The 21,682-nt window shown below is 53.9% G+C and overlaps 5 protein-coding genes across 5 annotated transcripts; 1 reads left to right on the forward strand and 4 right to left on the reverse strand.

Annotated features, from left to right (window-relative positions):
• Nucleotides 1-252: 252 nt before the first annotated feature.
• POSPLADRAFT_1045686 (hypothetical protein) lies at nt 253-9,745 on the reverse strand (the record flags this gene model as incomplete). Its single annotated transcript, XM_024478830.1, has 29 exons — nt 253-1,755; nt 1,876-2,005; nt 2,068-2,336; nt 2,393-2,471; nt 2,844-3,049; nt 3,102-3,506; nt 4,072-4,149; nt 4,559-4,637; nt 4,964-4,998; nt 5,173-5,302; nt 6,007-6,038; nt 6,119-6,204; nt 6,255-6,342; nt 6,395-6,477; nt 6,504-6,593; nt 6,648-6,947; nt 7,090-7,280; nt 7,336-7,361; nt 7,421-7,472; nt 7,493-7,573; nt 7,631-7,658; nt 7,720-7,809; nt 7,862-7,936; nt 7,992-8,051; nt 8,107-8,170; nt 8,232-8,351; nt 8,404-8,598; nt 9,160-9,235; nt 9,654-9,745. 29 exons carry the CDS (start codon nt 9,743-9,745, stop codon nt 253-255), a joined length of 4,743 nt encoding a protein of 1,580 aa, XP_024340127.1.
• Nucleotides 9,746-11,135: 1,390 nt separating this feature from the next.
• On the reverse strand, nt 11,136-12,829 carry POSPLADRAFT_1180294 (hypothetical protein; the record flags this gene model as incomplete). The annotated part of the gene is given in 7 exon segments (XM_024488744.1): nt 11,136-11,299; nt 11,361-11,416; nt 11,465-11,669; nt 11,723-12,012; nt 12,079-12,180; nt 12,200-12,243; nt 12,681-12,829. 6 exon segments carry the CDS (start codon nt 12,827-12,829, stop codon nt 11,367-11,369), a joined length of 840 nt encoding a protein of 279 aa, XP_024340128.1. The 3' UTR covers nt 11,136-11,299; nt 11,361-11,366.
• POSPLADRAFT_1180296 (hypothetical protein) lies at nt 12,812-13,527 on the reverse strand. Its single transcript, XM_024488745.1, has 3 exons — nt 13,434-13,527; nt 13,146-13,368; nt 12,812-13,092 (listed from the first exon to the last, which is right to left on the reverse strand). The coding sequence occupies exons 1-3, from the start codon at nt 13,521-13,523 to the stop codon at nt 12,908-12,910; spliced, it is 498 nt and encodes a 165-aa protein (XP_024340129.1). The 5' UTR covers nt 13,524-13,527; the 3' UTR covers nt 12,812-12,907.
• A 1,835-nt stretch (nt 13,528-15,362) lies between these two features.
• On the forward strand, nt 15,363-17,038 carry POSPLADRAFT_1032997 (hypothetical protein; the record flags this gene model as incomplete). The annotated part of the gene is made up of 4 exons (XM_024476903.1): nt 15,363-15,510; nt 15,619-16,188; nt 16,247-16,916; nt 17,002-17,038. The coding sequence occupies 4 exons, from the start codon at nt 15,363-15,365 to the stop codon at nt 17,036-17,038; spliced, it is 1,425 nt and encodes a 474-aa protein (XP_024340130.1).
• A 1,185-nt stretch (nt 17,039-18,223) lies between these two features.
• Nucleotides 18,224-19,152, reverse strand: POSPLADRAFT_1039499 (hypothetical protein). The gene is made up of 5 exons (XM_024477556.1): nt 19,099-19,152; nt 18,848-19,033; nt 18,750-18,795; nt 18,562-18,696; nt 18,224-18,502 (listed from the first exon to the last, which is right to left on the reverse strand). The coding sequence occupies exons 1-5, from the start codon at nt 19,111-19,113 to the stop codon at nt 18,396-18,398; spliced, it is 489 nt and encodes a 162-aa protein (XP_024340131.1). The 5' UTR covers nt 19,114-19,152; the 3' UTR covers nt 18,224-18,395.
• Between the last annotated feature and the right edge of the window lie 2,530 nt (nt 19,153-21,682).

Consider the following 21,682-nt stretch of genomic DNA (forward strand, 5'->3'; position numbering starts at 1 on the left):
ATGCCGCACCCGGCCACCGAGCAAAAGACGTCTGGGCAGTTGTGGTCTCCCCCCACCATATCTGTACCTGGGGCCCGACCAGCGCGAGTCCCGCGAAGCATACCGCCCTCGAGGACGTCACCCTGCCTTGCGAGTTCAAACTCTCAGCAACCTTCTTATTGCCACGCGTCAACGTGCCGCGCTACACTTTGGACAATCTATTGTCGCTTTCGAACGTTCTATAAAGGGCCGTGCAAGTTACATGCGTAGGTTCTACTGGTTCGCGCGCATCTTCTGCTTCTCGACCACGCCCGACAGGCGACCCTCGACCACGTACGAGCCGTCGAAACCCTCAGCTGGAGGGAAAAACCCAGAGTATGGCGTAGCGGGACTAATGGACGCGGTGGTATGCGGCGAGTACGTAAGGGCGGGCGAAACGAGCGAATCATCCTCATCCGTCTGGACGTCCTGCAAGGTGCGCTTCCCGTTGATGCCGGACTGACTGGCGCCGCCGGCGCGTCCCGAGGACAGTGCAGAACCAGTCATCATGAAGGTGTAGTTGGCGGTGGCGAGCTCGGGCCTGGATACAGCGTGTCCCTTGGCATCGGAGAAGGACACGTTCTTCTGGCCGAGATTATTGCGGAGTATGCTATCGGTGCGGGCCGAATTATTACTGTTGCTGACGTAGTCGATACTGTCATCGAGATTGAAGGTGGTGTTGTTGATGCTAGTGCTGCGGGTGTCGATGATACTGCTGTTGAGGGTGCTAGGACTGAAGTTCTGAGATGGCGTGTTCAAGAAATGATGAGAGCCGCCGCGAGAGCTGAGATACTGTAAGGGAAGAGTCGTCGAGCGTGTGTGCAGGGCCTGCGCAGGAGCATCCGTCTCAGCGCGCGCGTGCGATGCGTGCGTCTGGTTCCGCTGGCGCTCCTGGCGTGCCGCAGAGGGTTGTTGACTGAAGTTCGGCGAAGAGCGTGAATGATAGTCGGCAGCCGGGGCAGCACCAAGACCGCCAGCGGCCCCGTGGGCATTGAGCTCGTACGGGTAGCCTTTCGGCACCTGGAGGCCTTGGCTCGTGCTAAAGCCTGAATGGAAGTCGTTCTCGGACGTCGGCGACAAAATGTTGAGGAGACGCCTCTGCGTGTCATCTCCAATATCGCCTAGCTGCGAGGCGCCTCCGAAATCGTACTGTTGGCTGAGGAGCAGATCCCGGAGATCTCGCTCACGCTCGGCCTCTAGCAAGAGCTCTTGCGCCTGTTGACGCTCAGCATGCGCCTGCAGCAGCAAACGCTCAATATGAGTAAAGCCGTTGTCGGCTCGGCCAGACATGTTGTTGACATCCGAGCCCCTGCCGCTTTGGAGCTGAGCCTGAGCTGCCTGTAGAGCCAGCAGCTCGTCCTGGAGTGCGAGCTGATTCATCCTGAGGTCCTGACCGAGATACTGTGCCGCGCGATCATTGAAGTCTTCGAAGTGCTGCCTGCCAGGCATGAGAGTAAGGTCCTGCATGCTGTTGAGGAGAGGATTGATATGGTCTGAGTATGACAATGATGGCGAGGCACGAGCTAGAGGAGAGAAAGCGCCGCCCACGTTACCGCCGCCCAACCCGTTGATAATGTAGGGCGACTTGGCAGGGAGGCCAATCGGTAAGTAGTTGATATCTGGGCTCCCCGAAGGCGTAGGGCCAAGCTGCGTGCCCTTCAGGTTGAGCAGCGCCGCCTGCGCAATGGTGATGCGTGCCGGAGATTGATCACCTTCACGCGTCATGCGTTCCATTCGCTGTAAAGTAGAAAGGGGGGATCAGATCAACATGGTGGATTCGATACATAGGGAGCGACTGTGCAACGCGCACAAGTGCAAGAGTTACGGAGGAAGATCATGTGGTTGAGGGATACTCACCCTCAAATCTCTCTGCTCACTTGTATCGGCGAAACGGACCGAGATCCTGCATCCATCCTCCTGCCATCCACGGATATGACGACCATGCAGGCGCTCGATGATCTTCTCGGCTGCCACACGACTCTCCAGTCTACGGATCGCCAAAGCCATAAGCCAACGTTCCAATCACACAAACGCATCGCTAGGACGAACCTCACGAATGCAATCAGCCTCGGGGGATTGTTGAGTCTTGTCCGAAAGAATCGACTGCTCATGATCCGGTACGGCTCCACAAGTGCGGAGAGAGCACGTTCGTCAGTGGATAACGGGAGTCCCTCCATGTACAGGTTGGTGGACGAAGTATCCTTGAGCTGCTCCATCCGCGCTTTGAAGCTATTCCTAGATTGGCCATCGACAGAATCGTTGGCGGGCGGCTCGAAAGAAGATGTCGAGTAGACGGTACCGGGTATCTTGTGAATTTGCTGGCAAGGGTTTTTGCTTCAGCATCATGATCAACGACGGATAGATTACATCATACCTTCGCAAAGGAAGGGTGCAAGTTGCGGTATTTGCGAAGGGTTTCAATACACCTTTCTGCCGCATCAACCGTCTCAAATCTAATTTATTCCGGACGAACTTTAATCAACCGACTGCCACACGCACGGATGTAAACTAAACTCACAGGACGAATCCATAGCCGCTGGACAGACAGAAATGTTAGCGTGTGCACATATGATCGTATGCGTTGAGGAGGAGAAAAATATAGACAGCGCTAGTTCCTCGTATACATCGAACACCAAATTGCCCTCAGCGGGTCAGCAACGACGAGGAAACGTCTCCGCCAGTATACATCTACTTCTCTGTGACTATATCGCCAGAGGAACCCGCCATCACGATCGTACAATTTTGAAAACTAACTACGCATATAGCCACCATGACGCCGACAACTACTGTCCACGCGGAATACAACGGAAGCAGGTATTACTCACGAAGGTCTATCACACACATGCCGCGTGAACGTGCGCACGCTGACGACGGCGCCGAAATCGCACGTCATTTTGTATAAATCTGCCTCCGGAAAATTGGGGGGGAGACCGTTGATGTACACATTTGGAGTACACGGATCAGCCGCATGTTGGTCAGGCGCGGTCGGTTGCACGTCTGAGTGATTTTTCGCCGTGGAAGAGAGCTGCGCCTGGTGCAATTTGAATAATGTGCGGATATATGCGGCAGAGCCGAACGCTTACCGGCGTGGTGGAGCTGGGAGTAGAGAGATGGACACTTTGCAGTCCTGTGACAAGGGCAGAAATTGACTGGTCCCGCCCCGGAGGAGGGGTGTCCGACACAAGCGTGTGTATATCAATAGGCGCGTCGAATAAACGGCTTTGGAATTTTGGCGCGGTGGCAGAGAGGATGGACGGAGGAGGCTGCGTTCGTTCGTCTGCAGATGGTGCAGAAGGAGATGCCATGATGGATGGTGACGAGGACTCGGATGGTGTGAGCAGAATGCGAGGTGACGCGTAGGAATTTGAGTCCGTAGACGGAGAAGGAGGCGTGGTAGACAGCGAAAGGGGAGTACTTGCTTGCGAGATGCTGTGCTTTTCTAAGTGGGGAGAGGAGCTTGCGGGAGAGAGACGCTGCGGGGAGCTGGGCTGCGAAGTGTGCATGGTGCTGTAGGTAGAAAGCTGAGGATATCGATTGCGGTGGACTTATAGCTGAGTGGGGATCGATGCAGGAAAAAGTAAGACAAGGATACGGGGAGATAGGTTTGGGACTGCTAAGGAAGACGCAAAGTACAATGTGAAATAGAATGACGAGTGATAACTGTAATCGCTTTTACGACACGACGCGGAAAGTGCTGGACTTGCTGGAGCCGGGAATGTAGCGCGTAGAAACTGCAGATAGCGGTGGAGAGGTAGCGTGGGGGCCAAGACGGGCTGGTGGAGGGCGTTGGGACGAAGAGGCAGCAACGGGGGGGAGGGGCGAGGAGCTGCTCTTATACGTTGCGGGGACGCCACCAGGAGAAGCGTCGTCGGAGCACGGCGGGTTCCGATCCGAGAGCGCGAGCTGCCATCCCGCGGCCTGTCCGCCTTGATTTGGCAAGGGAGCTGCCGTCCTGGGCTCGTCCTGGCTCAGATCATGTCAGCAATGTGCACCCCATCGCGAAAAAGATCGTCTCCCACCGTGCCGCCGCTACACCTGCCGCATCCGGCGCACTTCTGGCCTGGTGGCACGCTCGCCGCCCGTCCTTGCCCGCGTTGGCTGCGTGGTGGCATCGCGCTGCAGGCCAAGTGCCTTGCTCAGCACCCATGCCGCCGCACACCGCCCCACGTGGCCACGACAGATCCTCGCACGCCAGCTGGCAGCATAGCAATGCCGCTCGTCCACCAATCAGGTCATCCTTCTGCCCCAATATCGGTATTGGCGTCCTGCCGGCTCAGCGGCGCTTAGCACGGCACCGCCCTTCCCTGGTCATGGTGGACGGTGAAATTGAACACGATGCATGACGTCTTGGTTGCAGTCCGGCGACGCTGCCAAGGTCGACCCACTACACAAGTTAGCACGTCCACCCTCGACATCAATGCTTCCGTGAAAGGCGATCAAACGATCGAGATGCGATGGTGTCACGATCACGTGCCTGTGCCTGCCACAGACGCGTTGTGGCCCACCTCCATCACAGCTAATTCCATATCGATAAGCCTACCCGAGACAGGAATATTTGTGCGCAAGCGGGATTGATGCGGAACTCGGAGTAAACGATCGGGGCTATGGTCCCGACCCGGCTGGACCCGGCGGTGTATCATCGTAGCCACAATTCATCAATATAGGGTGTTGTTTCCAGGCCCCGCCCATTCCCGCCCGGAGCCTGCTAACGTCGAATTCAACAGGTCTATCATTATGAAATCCATTGCTCTCCGACGTGTTTGCAACTTGCTCAAGAGGCACGCCTTGACTTATCTACCAATCTTCATCTGCACATGCAAGAAAGCACACGTGATCATCAGCACATCATTCGTTCATTCGTATATTTTTCTAGTGATACAACTATGCCCTAGTCACTCTACACTTCCCTGCCACAAGAACCTTTATCAGCTGTCCGTCAGTGCACACCTGTCCACGGACAGATTCTCTGGGTTGCCCCACCTGCAAATACAAGGTTAGGCTACGGAACGGCACTACATAGCGTGAGCACAGTGAACGCGCACCAGTAGGGAAACTCCACCGCGCTCCCGCTCGCACCAAACACGGCGAAGCTCTGTAAACCCCGTTCGTCAACATCCAAGCGCCACATCCCACCGCAAGCACACAGCGACGCACAAGAATGAACATGATGACCTGGCTCCCGCCGTCGAGCGCCGCAGACGTCAGATAGTTGTACTTCTTGAACCACGCCGGCCGGTGTTTGCGCGCCCACCACTGCGCCGCGAAGCCGATCACCACGCAGGACCTACGGGCCCCCGTCAGCACCTCCCTCCTCGCGCGCCCGATCGTGCTCACCACCACTGCCCGTTCACCGAGTACGGCAGGTACCCCACGTACAGTGCGATGATGGGGGTGTTGATGTACGCCGCGACGCGCGCGACGGTGCTGCCCTTCTTCGCGTATCGGTGCACGAGCCAGAACGGCACCGGGAACGCGAGCCCGATGAAGATCGCGAACGCGAGCATGTAGTACGGCTTCCCATACGTGAAGCTATCCACAAAAATCAGTATGCTACCAAGGCGAGAAGATCGCACGGCGGCGTACAGCTCCTTCCCCAGCGCGCCCATCGCAACAGACGAGGAGTTGTAGCTCTGGATGATCCAGCCACTCCACTGCGCGCGTGGGGACGTCAGTCATACATGCTGGCGCAATATTTGGCGCATAGACGTACCACACGCGTACCGACGGGGTTCTTGAGCACTTCACGGTTGTTTGTGACGATGGACTTCATCACTGGCATCACCAGCTCATTACCTCGAAGGCTAAAGACAAGGGGTGGAAACGCGTACTGGTGTAGTTGAAGATCGAGCCCACGATCGACCCAGTCATCTGTGCCGCAAAGGTCGATCGCGGAGGGAGCTTGGTGTACTGGCCCAGTTTGAGATCTGTGGGAGCCGGTGCCAGTTCTTAGGCGCAAGGTAGAGTGAACGACAGCGATACAAGGCTCACCTTGCAGCATGTACAATGTCTGGTAGGCCGTGCTGTTTCCGTATAGGTTAACATACATCACAGCGCTGTATGTAGGATCTCAGCATGTTTCTCGCGTGAACACCGCCCGCACATACACGGGGTTCCCAGGATGAACGAAGGCCGCCAGGATCTGGATCGCATACTTGATCGACAGCGAGAACCCAGTCGTGGCCATGACTGCGTATACCCGTCAGTAGACAGCTATCAAGAGATAAAGCCGTGCTCACTGAAGCCAAGAACGATGGCGAGGAAGAAGCTGATTGCCGTGAACAGAATTACACTCCACCACGGGATCAGCACGGTATGCCCAGAGTACTGCATGAAGAGCTCAGGAAGCGGTCGATATCTCAGCGGCCGGGGCACATACACTGCAGCCAATTCCTACGGCAAGCGAGATAACAAACAGCGTGAGGTACCACCATTGCGGGACCTCCTTGTAGACCTTCATCGCTGCAAATTGCGGTTCAGGTTAGTACCCGCAGTCAGACTTGTTCGCAATAGACCACCTTTGTAGTGCGGGTCGTCAATTTCCTGATCGCCCCGAAGGAACTTCACCTCGCCGAACGCTGTCAGGAACGCAGAACCCCGTCAGCACCGGCGCGCCCGCGTTCGAGAGCCACCGCCAAACACACCCTTCTTGAGGTCGCCCCAGTACCACAGCAACACGTGCACAATCGCCGCACCCAGGCTGACGTTGTAGCACATCTGGCTGATCGCGTACGTCGTCGTGAACCGCGGCAGGCCGACCTCGGCCAGCTTCTCGGGGTCGAGCTGGTTGCTCGGCGTGAGGATCGCGCTCTGGTTGTACGTTCCGCCGTCCGTGCCGAACAGCGCACTGGACATCCAGACGAGGTCGCGCCCGTTGAAGACGTTGTGGTAGTACGTCAGCGTGAGCACGAGGTACCCAATAGCCATTCCGACTGGTTGTGCGCGCTGTGATCAGCCTCGTCGGACAGACGCGTCTATACCGCTCTACACTCACTGTACGAGTTAACCTCTGAGTAGTATCAACATCAAGTGACATCAGCGTGACGATAGCCCGGCGGTGAAATTAATGCGCACGTGTCTGCAGGGGCCATACGAGCGGCGAGCCCTGAGTAATGAGGGTCCAGCTCGTGCTGAAGCTAAACAGCCCGATTCCTTCATTGCTCGATCCAGCGCCAAACAGGTTGCGCACGAATGGGTGGCGGCCATTGTCGGCAAGACAGATGATAGAGAATGCCGTCAGGAGAGGGAACGGATACTGCGGGATCCTGCCGCAAAATCCATGCATATCAACAAGACATCGCAAGGAATTATTCAGCGTACCATTCCCAGAAAAAGATGGCGGCGAACTGGAGACATTGCAATGTTACTACGCATGATGCTCAGAGATCCAGGAACGCAGACGTACCACCATCCAGAAGTATCGTCTGATCTCGCGACATCCGTCAGCTCCGGAGACCCTAAATAGAGATAAGCGTACCTGCGCTTCGCATTGAGCACACCTCCATAGTGCAAGCTCTGCAAGAGATTGACCACGGATATATATGTCGGGTAGAAAGCACTGTATCGTAGTACGGTCAGCGCCTCCCGGCCGGTGAGGAATGAATCATGTATGTACTAGGTCGGATACACGAGCAGCGTGCGTACTGCAAAATCACAGAGTAATGTCTATGAGGGATAGAGTGCCACGTAAATTAAAATACTCACAGACTCCCGCGATACCGTACCCGATCATCTGGCTCGCGAAGATCTGGAATATGGCGACGCCGGCGTTGAGAGTGATGTCATAGAAGAGATCTGATGGGAGTTTTGTATCTCATTCGTTTGAGTAGCATTCCTTGATGCATACCTAGAGCGGCAATGATCTCCATCGCGATGGCTACCGACGACGCTGTTGACGCCATTATGACGATCGCCGTGTGTTCTGTTCGTTTAGTTAGGATCTCATGTGCCTAAAACAACAAGGCAAGGTAATCCACCTTTGATATTGAACGGGCCTGGGTTTAGATATTTCCAATACCCACCCGAAGGGATGACACCTAAGCCCTGGTTCATCAATCATTGCTCATACATATCGAAGAGGTCATGACGTACCAGCCATAAACGTCCCGAGGACATAGGCAATGATCAAGCAAAATAGCTGGGAGACCGTAGCATTCTGACAGCCGGAGTCGTGATATTAGGTTCTAATATCGCGACATTTGCACTCTCGCAAGTACCTGAGGTTTAAACGTATAGATCGTCGCTAAGACGGCACTGAACGCGCTAAGTCCAACACCGAGGAATGCTGTCCGGAAAGTCCAAACCGGCAGCTCTGGGTGGTCCTCGGTCGTCAGAATCTATGCATCTTGCGTCAACGACCGATCCCCAATAGGCATGCTCAAAACCGACCTCGATGGCGACATCCTCCGCCTTCTCAATGACTTTGACGTCTGACCCGACCTCGTCCACCGACGATGCTTCCATGACCATAACCTTTTCCTCATCGATATCCGCGCTGTAGGCCTTCCTCTTCTCCAGAGAGCTGGACGTGTTCGAGCGCTGAAGCTCCGGCACCGCATCCATCGTTGTGGACATCCTGTCGTGCTACAAAGAGGGTGCAGACAAGACTGCTGGAGGACAGACGTCGAACACTGCACTTGACGCTGAGCAAGCGAATATATGAGGATCGTGTGCCATGCTGGACAGCTATCGCCTCCAAAACGCAGAGATAAGCCTCTCCCTGCCCCTGGACGAATATTTCGCTTGACGTATCCCATTTTCTTTCCCGGACTTACGATCTGCACGGCTAGAAGATCAGAATAGAGTGGGCATCACGATAGCCCCTTGGCCTTGGCGTAGGGGGTTGACGAGACATGCACAAGTGGGGGAAGTGGAGGTGATCAATGATGCGCGCGAGTCAAGCGGAGTACTTTCGGACCCTGCGAACTGCTACAGGCGCGCGAGCCTTTCAAGCGAACATGACTTGTCAAATTGAAGCACATGCGTGGCGCGCAGGGAGACATCTGTGAAGACTACACATTTACTCCCGTAGTCACTTTTGCGTCCTTGGAGGAGCTTTATCTCGGAGTAACTATGAAGGAGACGACCAAGAAGACATGCTTATCCGATAAGCCAATGCGGAGGACTCAGATACTGTACACTCACCCAATGCTGCGCGCCAAGGCTTAAAGCAAAGCGTATATTCAGGATATTCAAGCACACGAAGGCCCTTAGCCGTACCCTGTTCCAAGAATGCAAATACGCGAGATTTACAGGTAATCGCAGTGGTTGATAACCAATTGTAGACAACTCGATCGATCGTCATTTTGATCTGCAGGGCCCATCCTAGCACTCACCTCGTTCAGACAAATGGTTTATTTGCTGACCATTTCCAAGTCCAAAAATCATATGAAAATCCATCGCGCTCGTCGATCTCATGACGGGCCTCGTCGTGAGACCGCATTCTTGAGACCGAGTCATCTGACGAACTTCGCTTGTTGAGTTGTGACGCTCGGGCGCTTCACAGGCGCTTCAGGATGCTCGCGCGAGCGCTTGTGGGCTACGTCTCAGACCGTGACGCTGCTAGAGAATAATATGTTAAGTTAAACGGAATGTAGAGGGCCTCAAATAGCACATCACGAAAAGAACGACCCACTTACCTCCACTTCGAAACCCGTACGATAGTTTGCTCGCGCTCAACCTCCTCCATGATATCGGACAGCCCAAGGTCCCTATTTGCTTCGCTACGCATTGTACACGCATGTATTATTCGGCATAGGGCGACGACCTCAAGCGGATATAAAAATGGATATAAAGAAGTAAATAAAAATAGGACATGCAGCTGTACTAAGGATGTCGTAATTCTGCTATGCTGTATCAGAATTGCACTACCGGCTCCCCTTCAAGTTGCGACCAAGCTCCGAATGATCAGAATTTGTATATCGTCCAGTAACCATCAACAATGAAGGCCACGTCCTTTGAACGTTAGTCTAGAGCGAGTGTCCCGACCGGGCGAAGCATCCACCGGTCCCGAGCATTAAGTCATCTCTCCCGGTTGCGCGAGGGTACCGAGCATCAAGTCAGCTCTCCCAGCCGCGCGGAGGTACCGAGAACTCAGTCACCTAGCGTCAATGTCTTCAGGCCCGTATTTATTGGCTGTTCTTGAGCTATCACCCTTTACCTTCCACGTTCACCTCCCTTGTTCGCAAATGTACAAAATCTCTCTGCACTTCAAGCATAAACGCGAAATGCAAGACAATGCTAGGCGGTCAGACTACAGGCAATCAAGAGCACTGGGCGAGGACAGCCATAGCGCCTTGCCGGCACCTACATGTTCGATGGCATCCTAATGAACGAGCCGATCTCGTTAACGATCGTGGGCTTGTCAGACTAGGATGCAAGATTGATCATGGCATTTCGGGAACCCGTCATCGGGCAAGCGTCTTGGGGCGTCTGCCTTGGAAATGTTCCCGACAGCTTTTATTTTATTTACTTTCATTTGAGTCTAGGTTTGTATCCGCTTGCGGCTCGACAGCCTTGATACGTGTTGTACAGTGAGCTCTATAGTGGCAATGATATGCGCGATAGAGTCTTGACAAATGAAACCTGAAGATGTGCCATTGCTCACAACATCTTCGATGCAATACTATAAGTTAAGTACGCACCGTGGACAGTAAGCCGGGAGTCCATTTACACCACAAGTCCCCTTATGTGCTGCTCAAGGCATGTGGGGAACGATCGTCCAGGGCACGATCCATATATGAGCTCTGCCGAGACATGAGATCGCACCCCCCTACGTTCCATTGTTAATCTAGCATCTATCGGTTGACAAGCACGGCCGCAAGGTGTCACCGGCTTGTTCTAGGAGATGCAAATGCACTGCACCCATGCAATCGCCATGGATGAACCTTCAAATGTAACTTATGTGTTGCGTTGTTGCTCAGGCGCAACCTGAAGCTGCCTGAGATCAGCGGCAAAGCACACTCACCGGCCTCCGCCCGACAGAACATCCAAACATCTTCCGAAGCTACGCAACTCTAATGTTCGATAACGCTGGGAAGTCACTTGTTAGCTAAGTGTTCGCACGAGGAAGCCGGGCCTCGTGCGGATGCCATCGTTGGCTCATCTGACACGAGTCGTAGTCGCGTGTAAAAATGCTGTAGGCGTTAGTAGACCACAAGCCGGCCCGTCGCGCTACGGCGATGAGTAATGTCTTCTATGTTAGGAACGCTACAAGGCAGAGCGGGGGGAATCTATCTAATCCTACTTGAGTGGTGACGTTGGGGTGAAAATCGAAGGATAAATCCTGCTCGAGCGAATACGACGTCAACAAAGCCGGTCATAGGACCAATGGATGCGAATCTTACCTACGACTATCTCGCGGCATTCTCCATCTCCTGTTGGACCTTCGCAGCTTGTACTGCTAATCGGGTGTCAGCGCGGGGCAGCTAAGACACAAGAAAGGACACACCTGTTAATGGGCATGTGTTGGCCAAGGTCGTCATCGCCGCAAGAACCTTCTGCAATGCAACGCCAAGCCTGTTGTGATCTGCCTCTATGTGCTGCAACTCGCGTCCGGCACCAGCTTGGTCCGCAAGCAATGAGGTGGAGCTCCACAAGAGACGCAACCGGGCAGCCTCACCGGAGAGGACGCGACATATGTCAGACCATACGATCTGAAACGAGGGTATCAGGGCTGTGAAAGCGAACAGGACAACGCAAGACGAACCGCGACGATTGGATCAACGTAATAAAGACCACCGATATTGGTATTGTCAAGCATTGCGGCAATTGCCTGTGCAGCCACGACGTCTTTGTCAGACGGCATCCCCGTTACCTGCTTCATGGCTGCCTGAACTTTGATCGTGGCATCGCGAGCAAGCGTATGCGTGATGATGAGCTTGCGAGCTACATCAACGTCCAGATGTAGGTGCACGGGTGGTAAAGATGCTATAAAGCGATCAATGGCCCCATCCAATGTAAAGAGTTCAGTGGCAAATCGCTCGGAATAAGCTGGATCTGTAGAATTAAGTGCAACAGCTCTGTCAGCTAGAGAACATTCAATGCAAAGGGGTTTACACAGACTCGCTGTCCACTGGGACATCAGGCGTGCCGCTCGCTCGAACAATGTGGCCGCCTTAGCGTGAAGGGCGAACAATGCGGTTCCGAATACATCTAGTCCTTCACCTGTTAGAAAATTATGTACGGTGTTCGAACTTCGCCAGGCCAAAGGAAAGCCGCCCTGTATTGCTATAAATCGGTATTCTCGAGTGAGTTCTAAGAGACTTACTCTCTCGTAATCTTCTATCTCCAACGGCCAAGGAGTATCGACCTGTGCACCTGGAGTGCCGTTGAAGTGTGATTGAAGCCCAGCAGCCGCTCCCCACTGCTTGTCTTGAATAAAAACGGTCCAAAACGCGTTGATTCGTTCTCCTTCCTCGATCGCATCGACAGGTTGCGGTAACTGGTAATTCGCAACCACTACAGGACTTCGAGGTGTGGGAGGTTGGGCAGAACGTAGCTTGTTCAGGTGGCTACTTAACACGAGCGCGACTGCCGCATTACAATGATACCGCCCTTCGAGGAGACGATTACTGGCATAAAAATAGCTGGTAAGGAGGACTTCTGCTTGTATTAGGTAGACGATGTTGTGGCGAGGTCCCTCCGCAAGCGCCAGCGAGACTGACTGGACCGCGCGTTGGAGATATACCGATTCTTGGGCAAGCAGCAACTGGTTCCTCGAGAAACGGGCACCCCACAGATAGACAGAGTTGACGAGGGCAGGGCTAAGACGCGCTATACGCGTTTCGGAGTGTGATACGGAAATACTCTCCATGAATCGCCGAGGATGCAAGAAGAATCCGACCTGAGACGAAAACGGGAGAAAATGGCCAACACTAGGGGGAAGTGAGACCTACAAGCTACTACGGTAGTCATAGTCATATACATACAGAGTTTGTACATGTTGTAGCGACGGCTCTGTGGCAGAATTAAGAAATGTCAATGGAGCGCCAGGAGGGGCAAGAAAGCCTGTTGAATGGTCCCGACCTCCGGATGCATAGTCAAGTGGAGGCCCCATCGCAGGATTTATTGGATCTACTATGGTGAGCCGTCAGATCACTTTGTCGTCCTCTGTAACACTTGATGCTCACTTGTCATTCCTGAGTCAGACGAAGAAATGCGTGGGTCGTAGAGTGTCACAGATGGCGTTATCGTTTCCGGATTCTCCAATTCGTAAATACGGGCCTCAAGACGAGCAATGTTGTCTTCGAGCACTTGAGTCGGGCTTCGCACAGGACCGTCCGTGTATTCGCAATCAGCTTGTCTATTTGTACGAATGCACGGCCCACATATTGGCCGAGCGCCATCACATCTCTAGAATATCAAATGTATGGACTTGTCAGCCCCGGAGAAACAGTATCGGCTTGGCTCGCTCTCACCAGCTTACGACGACGGCAGTTGAGACAAGCTGAGCCGCGTGGTGCGCGTCCCGAGCTCGAAGGTTCCGCTTGTGAGCGTTGCGAATCCATTTTGGAAGAAGTATGGTATAAGGGGGTAGCCGGGTGAAAACGTTTTCTATGTCGAGTTGACCGACATGGACTCGGGCATGTCCCTTTTATAGGCCCGCCCGCTGGCAGTCCGAGCATACAACCTGTTTGGTAAGCAGCAACGTATGACGCGGAACGACTCATCGGGCGGACCTGCGGCTGACTCGGGAGATTCGGGGGGCTTCAGGAAATCTTCATTGAATCGAGGCGAGAGGAAGGGCTGGTGCGAGCGTCTCGGTCTATGTCAGCTAGCTCTCGCAAATGAGACACCCCGTGTGCGCAGCGGGCGTACCGCATCGGGCTCACTCGGAGACACACGGTACGGAATCCCGAATCTGGGAGGCGAAACAAGCGAAGGGCTGGTAGGTGAATCCACTCACACGCGATCGACCGAATATGACCTGCCTGGTATGGGAATTCCCGCTCTTGACGTCATTGGGCCCAGATGATCTCGGATTCGAGAGTAAGACCCATGGGTCATCCATCGGACTTCGTCTGCTCGGACGTCCGTTCAATCGATATCACAGATCAGTACGGGATCATTCAGACCTGCCGATGTAAGTTGAGGCAAAATCAGCTCAGTCGCAGTACGGCTAAGTAATCACCGGTGACCTCCTTCGCCGTTTGCAAACTGTTGGTCGTCTATCGAGGCTGTGCGTAATTTCTCCCGGACCCAATCCATAGGAGAGCGCGCTAGAGGTTACCTATTCGGGCAAAACGAGCAGGGTGATGAAATAAGGATTCATCTCAAGAGGTGTATGACGCCTCTGCACAAGACACGGGAGCTTATTATGCAGATTACGAGCTTATGTATCAGCATCTTGCAAATTGAGTCACATATCAGAATAGCTTGTTTTGATAGCTACCGTGGCGCGCAACTCAGCGGCGCTCAGTACGAGGCGCCCGTGATGACCAATTGGGCTCGCACTGGAATAGTCGTTCGCCTTTCATTACTCGACAAGTATGTGTAGCTCTTGCACTTACTTTCATGTGTTCAGGGGAACAGCCCCAAATCGCTTCTGTGCCATGAACGCGTAGGATGACACGTGGCTTATACTGTTTCGAACTCTGTGAATCTCGGTCCTTGAATAGGGATCTTGACCGGAAAGTAAGATTGGTCACAGTGCCTCAGATAAAAAGAACGCTGTTAGAACTCTCATGAGACTTTGGCTTGCCTTGCAACTGTTTCGTTGACTATGACTAGTCAAGACGACTGTCAGCCGCCCTTGAAGCTGTGTTGTGCAACTGACACAGTGACAAACACCGTGACCGTTTGGCAGTGCTCCTACCACATAGCCTTAGCGGTGCATATCCATCCATGGGCTTTGCAATGGATATACAGATAACCGCTGTGATATCCCGAGTACCAGGACAAGAAGAAAACAGTAGGGAACTATCGAGGCTGTCCATAGAAGGCGACTGCGGCCGGAGTCATAACCATCGCCATACGACCACATATGAGAAAGTTTGCGATACAGCTGTTCTTTCCACAAACACAAAGGCGGTCCAGGTGGTGGTAGAGCATACGAAGCCGGACATATGGAGGACTGAGTTTGGACCCGATTGGGCGAGCCTCGGTCTATCCCTGCACGTGCCCAGAGATATCCAATCGTGTTCGGTGGCTGATGCCTACTTCAGTTCTACTACTTATGCCGCTTGTGTAAGTGGTTTACATCCCCTCATTCTTCTTACCCCTGCAAGTCTTTGTCGCATTCGACCGAATTCGTGTCTGTACTCCCCCGTTATATCTTCAGTCAATATCACTGAAGTCGCCACCGCAGACATTCGCATTTCATTTTCCGCTCAAGCCAAGGTGCCACTATGGACTCCGAGATTCTCGCTTTCCTTGGAGAGCATTCTTACATGGAAGAGCACCTAGACCACAAGCCGTCGCTTCCGTGTTTCCCCCAGGAGCTCACTGACCTCGTTATCGACTGCCTGCATGGCGATTTGACGGCCCTACGAGCTTGTGCGCTAACCTGCAGAACATGGCTACCAAGAAGCAGGACACATCTACACCGCGTCATGAAACTAGTTTCTTATGACCTCTTGTGTCGTGCAATAAGCACATACACAGGCCCTGGTCCCACAGTGTTAACGCATTACGTGCGGGAAATGCGTATATCCGATTCCCTTTTTAGAACCGCAGACCGTAAGGCCGACTGGGTCAACAAGCAAGTCCCTGCTCTTATGTCTTCCTTGACGACTTTGGAAAACGTCCTCATGCAAGACGTACGCTACGTGGAGTGGGGAGTGCGGCCTTTGTTCCACACTGTAACCAAACTTGCAGTCAACCGCATCGAATTCAAGACACCTATAGATCTCACGCGTTTCCTAGGCCATTTTCCCTCACTCACAACCCTCCTCATAGAGAATCTAACTGTCGTGGAACGAAGAGCAGATCCCACGAAGCGTGGCCCACGCCCTCCATTGGACACGTTGAGGATTGCTTCGGGAAACGCACAAGAATTCCTTCTCAATTGGTTTTTGTATCAGCCACCGGAAATGCTGCGTTTGAAGAACTTGGCCTACACTGTGGAACGATGGCGCGTGGCCGCTCCTCTCGTGTCTCTCCAAGCACTCGGCCGTTCTGTTAAGGATTTGACGATTATTTATGCCTACGAATCCCCCCACTATCTTCTAAAGAGTGAGTCCTCCTCCACTTTCCGCCTGTCCTGATCTCAAACAGCTGACGCGGCTTCCAGACGATCCTCTCCTGTCGCATCTCACCTCGATCCAGACATTGACTTTCGACCTCGCTACAGGGTACGGCACATTCTATGGAGCTCCATCTATTCCTTATCTTCTACGAAGCGTCGTTGCGGGAAGTGTGGCCTCTCTTCGCTTCCGTTTCTCCCTGGACAATCGCCACCCGGCGCTCGACGAGTGTCTCGAGCAAGTTGGACGCATCCGTTTACCCGAGCTGGGCCGTCAAATCGACATCCTCGAGACCCTCGCTGACCTTGCCGAGGTCACTGTCGAGATCCGCTCGAATGAATGGTTCAGGTTCGTGCAGGTTGGCTCCCGCGACCAGTGGGTCGCGCTAGAGATGGAGCAGCGGCGCCTCACCAACAGGGCAACCCACAGGCCCAGGCCCAAGAGTACGGAGGGAGGCGCGGAATCTGATGCTGAGGGGCAGAAGAGCGACAGCGAATGGGGGAGGGTCGCCAGACAGCGCGTGGAGGCGGATTATGATAAGACGAAGGATACGTGGCGCAAGGCTCAGGCCACTGTCGAGAGAGCGCTTCCCTCACTGTTACACCAGAATCTGCTCAAGGTCTTGCCCATCGAATACGAGTCTCCCGCAAGCTCCCCCACACAGACACGTCGCGCGAATGTAGTGTTTCCCCGCGAGTTTGATATTGCTTCTCATCTGTGAGTTGGTCGCTGTTTACAAAGCGCCCCTGCTTACCTGCCGCTCCTTGCCATACAGCCTCATGTAGTATTCGGCATGTTGTAGCATAGCGGATTATCAGGACATTGACATTTATGGCTGACAGGTTGTTACATTATGCATTTTGCGAGTCCACGGCTCTGTATCCTTACAATGTAGCTTGCAGCCATGGGCTTTTATATATCTTACAAACAGTGATCATAGGAAGACCAGTTTTATAACGCCTGAGTGTTCCGCATATGAACTGGTGGGCCGCTAGAGCAAGGCTAATGTCGCTCGTTTTTCAGACACTTATGTGTGACTGTGCACCACTACTTGCTTTTGGTGGCCCTCTTCAAGATTACAAGTGTAGCCTTTGCACAGCTGCACTCGTGATCAAAGGATGTATGACCATAACTCGTTCACGGGCAAGGGCCTCGCTGACACTCCTGGCAGCACCTCGAGTGCTTACAGGCATGAATGATCACAGTCAGCAACCCTTCGGCGATGTCGCAACTGAGTAGCAGTCAGCTGCCACAGCGCCGTAACGGACTTCTAGGTGAGTTTAGACATCCCGTGTCAATCCCGCGGGCGCGACGTGTTGGCAGTAGCGTCTCGTTCTTGTTCTTCGGGCGCGCCACCCTTCTTCCCAGGTGACTCCGCTGCCCCACCTGCACAGCGATTCCGCCGGGCAGATCGCAACGCGCGCTGGGTGAATCCTATCACGACGTACTGACCGGCACAATTTTCTCGTCCAAAAGGGTCTATCGAGTGGTACGAATTGCAAATGTAGGCTTCGTTTCGGTAGCTCACGTCGGTACCACACAGCACGAACCTCCGGCTTCCGCTGTGGAGCGCTCGGGTGCGTCTCTGCGGCTGCCGCCCTTCGGCGACCGTCACCTCGTTCTGACATGCGGGACGGCTCTGCGACAATCGCGGCAGATGACCTAGTTGTCGAGTGGAATAGGATCTGCCTGTTGGCGTGTTCACTCTGACTCTACCATGTTCCGAGCGGATGCTGTACATGTCCTTGCGCGCTCGAGACATCTTCAGGCGCTGGTGAGTGGTCTTATGGTCCGTCTGCGACCGACCTGATGAGTGCAGGCAGCTGAGTACGGACATGTCCTTGAATGGTAGTACTCGGAGGACTAGCTGGAAAGCGTCTTATAGATAGTGTACCACCGGTCCGTGGCAAGTTTTAGCCTTCAATGACAAATATGCTGTCTCGCGGAATGCATTAGCTGCTTGTAGCCGCACCGCCGCTGACAGAGCACACAGCTTCCCGAAGCGTGCTGTGCAATGCTCGAGGTGCATAGTCACCAAAGAATACGCAATATTGAGTCTCATGTATCTATCGACACACAAGCCACTGTAACAGTACAACGTCTTCAATGTACAGGATGGTATTATCTTCTTCTTCAACACCTCAGCCACGCACCAGCAAGCGACATCAAAACCAGCCCGCCCTAGCAACGACAGGCTTAGACAATCCCGGAGTCGGCGATGACGATCTTCCCCTTGGGCGTGCCGGAAGCCGTCCCGTAGCTCTCAACCTTCTTCACGATGTCCAAGCCCTCGACAACCTCACCTGATGGGGTCTCGTTCAGCTACCCAAAAACGTAAAAGGTGTTCCATAGAAAGACGTACCGAAGACGACGTGGGCGCCATCGAGCCAGGAGGTCACGACCGTGGTAATGAAGAATTGAGAGCCGTTGGTGTTCTTTCCGGCATTTGCCATGGACAGAGTACCGGGCTTGGTGTGCTTGAGCTTGAAGTTCTCATCTGACGCGCATATATTGAGCGCGAGGCCCGATCTAAGGCACGGAACGACTTACCCTCGAACTTCTCGCCGTAGATGGACTTTCCACCCGTGCCGTTGCCCTGAGATGGCAGGTCGCGTCAGGCGACTTTATTGAGATCTCGATCTACTTACGCGAGTGAAGTCACCGCCCTGGAGCATGAAGTTGGGGATGATGCGGTGGAATGCGGAGCCCTTGTAGCCAAAGCCGTGCTGGCCGGTGGCGAGCTCACGAAAGTTTTTGGCAGTCTTGGGGACGACATCGTCAAAAAGCTTGAAGGTGACGCGGCCCAACGGCTTGCCGTCGACCGTGATGTCGAACTAGCGAGAAAAGTTGCCGGTAAGCGGGGGTAGAGGGCGGACATGTTTGTGTGGGCTATACTCACGAATACGTTGGACATGGTGACGGAGAAGGGAGAAGGGGAGGAGAGGTAGTGGAGACTGGCCGCAGGCGTCCCTTATGAGCCTGCGGCAATTGCCGATCCAGGCAGATCAGCTGGAATTCGATAATCGGGCGCCTGTCACAATCGGTCACAATCGATCACATGGCGTGACAACCCCCGTACTGCCATCTTGCCTTTCTCGTCCACCGTGGCTTGCGCTCCACCAAGTCGCTCAGCCTTTCTCTGCGCTGTATGTTGCTGTATGGTAATCCATATCGCTCTGTGAAACCGTACATATCCATAATATTCTCAGTCCCAACGGTAAGAGAGCGAAACTCCTAAGAAAGAGCTCACCACACATGCATCACCACTTCCATGCATGCATACTCCGAACCCGCCACCAGCTTGCACCGCCTACGGAACGTAATGGCTTGAGATCAGCGTCGCCCTTGGGCACATGCACAGGTGCATAGCCATTGGTAAGTGCGCACCTTCGATAGTCATAGATCGCGTCATCTTCCCACAAACTCGTGCTCCAAATGCGCGAGCTCGAAGCTTCGGTTAGTTGCGAAGGAGAGCCGCATCATCATTCGCAACTAGTGCTCATGGCATTTTGGGGCTCCTGGCAGAGGTTGCGGGGGTGGGGAAATTTGCCAGTGTAGTGTTACAGATGACTATCACCGCTCGACTAGACCAATGTCGAAGTATGATAGATGACTGGCTGGAGTCTCTCTTTAGCACTGGCTGTACCTTCGTCGACGAGCTCGGTGGTTCGATCCTCATTGAAGAGCTGTTTCGGGTTGACACTATCAAGGGGGAATCCGCTTGTTAAAGTACTCCCGTCCATTCTGAACCTTAACTTCAAGGGAAGATCACCAGCGTTCACAACCTCCGGGCTGCCTTCCGACAGAGCTCCTCCCGTGTGCAAGGGGCCAGTCTCGCGCCTTGGGTCGTCGCCTCCGGTAGGGCCCTCCATTGATCCTATCCTGGCTCCTTGTCTCCAGCTCCGATCCTTCCCATGCTTGTCTTCGATTCCCACCACCCTTCGTCCTCAGCCCGCTTCTCCTTGCTTGCGCCCCTCTTCGGCTGCAGACTCGGCGACCGCTCGGCATAGGTACACGTCTCCGACCACACCTTCCGCCTGCCTCGCGGACAATACTCCGTGCGTGTTGAGTACCTAGAATGTGCTCGGCTCGCGTGCTCCTTCCGCTACGACTACTGGCAGTCCCCGGGTGTCCTTCGAGCGCAGCAATCTGTCATGTCTGCATTGACAATCGTGTTCAGAGCCAAGACGATCCGGTTCGGCAATGCATCATCATAGTCTGTTGACATGTCGCGACATGCGTCCGAGGGTGACGTGGCGACTGTCATCTGGTCCTCTGACAGTTCTCCACGCAGATCGTTTGTCCATCCTGAGTATCTTCGGCGCAGTGACACCAGACGTTTCACGACAGACGTTACCTCCATTGTTCGTTTCGTTGTCCCCCGGAGGTTTCTTCCTCCTCTGCTCGCCTTGCGCACCAACAGTCTTTCTCCGCATACACTTAGATCCGGCAGCCCTTAGTGATGTATATGGTCCTATTATCACATAAACCCCGCGGCCGTATATTGTCCGGGGAATGTGTCCGCGAACGTCAGATACGCTAACAAAGGCCTAACTCTCGGAAGCTTTGGAAAATTGTCAGGCACTCGCAAGCAGTCTGGCGTTGGCTTTGGCGGCCCTGATACCCAAGTGCTCCAGCTGCCCGAATATAACACGGCCTCATGTCCTCGGAGCGTGTGCCTAGTTAAGCTTCTGCAGGCCCGTCTCATCAACCTCTACCAGTTTTGCACTGCAATCTTCACTCAGGTACAGGATGCGCGCAGGCTACATTGTACGACGCACATCTAGAAGGTGCGTGTATTCTCATTAGTGGTCAGCGCTTTGGGAGCCCTATTCCGAGATTATGCTGAACCTAACGAGCGCATATCTGTCACATACGCACATCAAGGGTAAGGTCCCTTACTATGATGTCCAGCGGCCGCATCTGAGGTGCGCAGCAGCACTTCAATGAATACTGAGCAGACTGCCAGGGTGACAATTCCCACCTTGTTCGCGTATGACTCCTTGGCGCATCTGTACTGAACATATAGGTTTGAACACACCAGAGGAATTGATGATGGTCTTTTGATCCTTCATCATCATAGAGCCCCTTGGGGTTTGCCCGAGGTTATCGGAGATGCGCATGTAATACTCTAGTTGGCATTTCGGTAGCCCCATCATACCTCCTGCCGCTCGTCATGCGTTTGTCGACTATGGCAAATGTTCATTTCTGTCACCTAGGCGGTGTTGACGAGCGATATACGATATGATCGAGAGTACTTACAGTATATAAATTGACATTCGTACTAGATCGCCGGCGGCGATTGAGCGCCTTCCAGTTGTGGGCGCCACCTTGTCTGTGAGACCGGCATGCTTGATGCGGCCGAAGTGCCCCTGGCGCGGGGCGTCTTGCGACCAAACGTAATCAGACGTGTATTCTGGAGGTCTCATGTCCTTGTCAACTCTCGAGCCACGGCATCCCATGGGCCACGTAGGGAGGATTAG

Source organism: Postia placenta (genome assembly GCF_002117355.1).
Source record: "Postia placenta MAD-698-R-SB12 unplaced genomic scaffold POSPLAscaffold_5, whole genome shotgun sequence".
NCBI lineage: Eukaryota > Fungi > Basidiomycota > Agaricomycetes > Polyporales > Adustoporiaceae > Rhodonia > Rhodonia placenta.

What these genes read in the sequence shown, in the direction of transcription:
- POSPLADRAFT_1180296 (XM_024488745.1), bottom strand. Translation starts at nt 13,523, where the DNA reads ATGGATTCGCAACGCTCACAAGCGGAACCTTCGAGCTCGGGACGCGCA. An exon ending in ACTGCCGTCGTCGTAAGCTG is followed by an intron (nt 13,369 to 13,433) that starts GTGAGAGCGAGC and finishes TTGATATTCTAG; the next exon opens with AGATGTGATGGCGCTCGGCC. An exon ending in GTCTGACTCAGGAATGACAA is followed by an intron (nt 13,093 to 13,145) that starts GTGAGCATCAAG and finishes GGCTCACCATAG; the next exon opens with TAGATCCAATAAATCCTGCG.
- POSPLADRAFT_1039499 (XM_024477556.1), bottom strand. An exon ending in AGGGCGGTGACTTCACTCGC is followed by an intron (nt 18,796 to 18,847) that starts GTAAGTAGATCG and finishes CTGCCATCTCAG; the next exon opens with GGCAACGGCACGGGTGGAAA. An exon ending in CTACGGCGAGAAGTTCGAGG is followed by an intron (nt 18,697 to 18,749) that starts GTAAGTCGTTCC and finishes TATGCGCGTCAG; the next exon opens with ATGAGAACTTCAAGCTCAAG.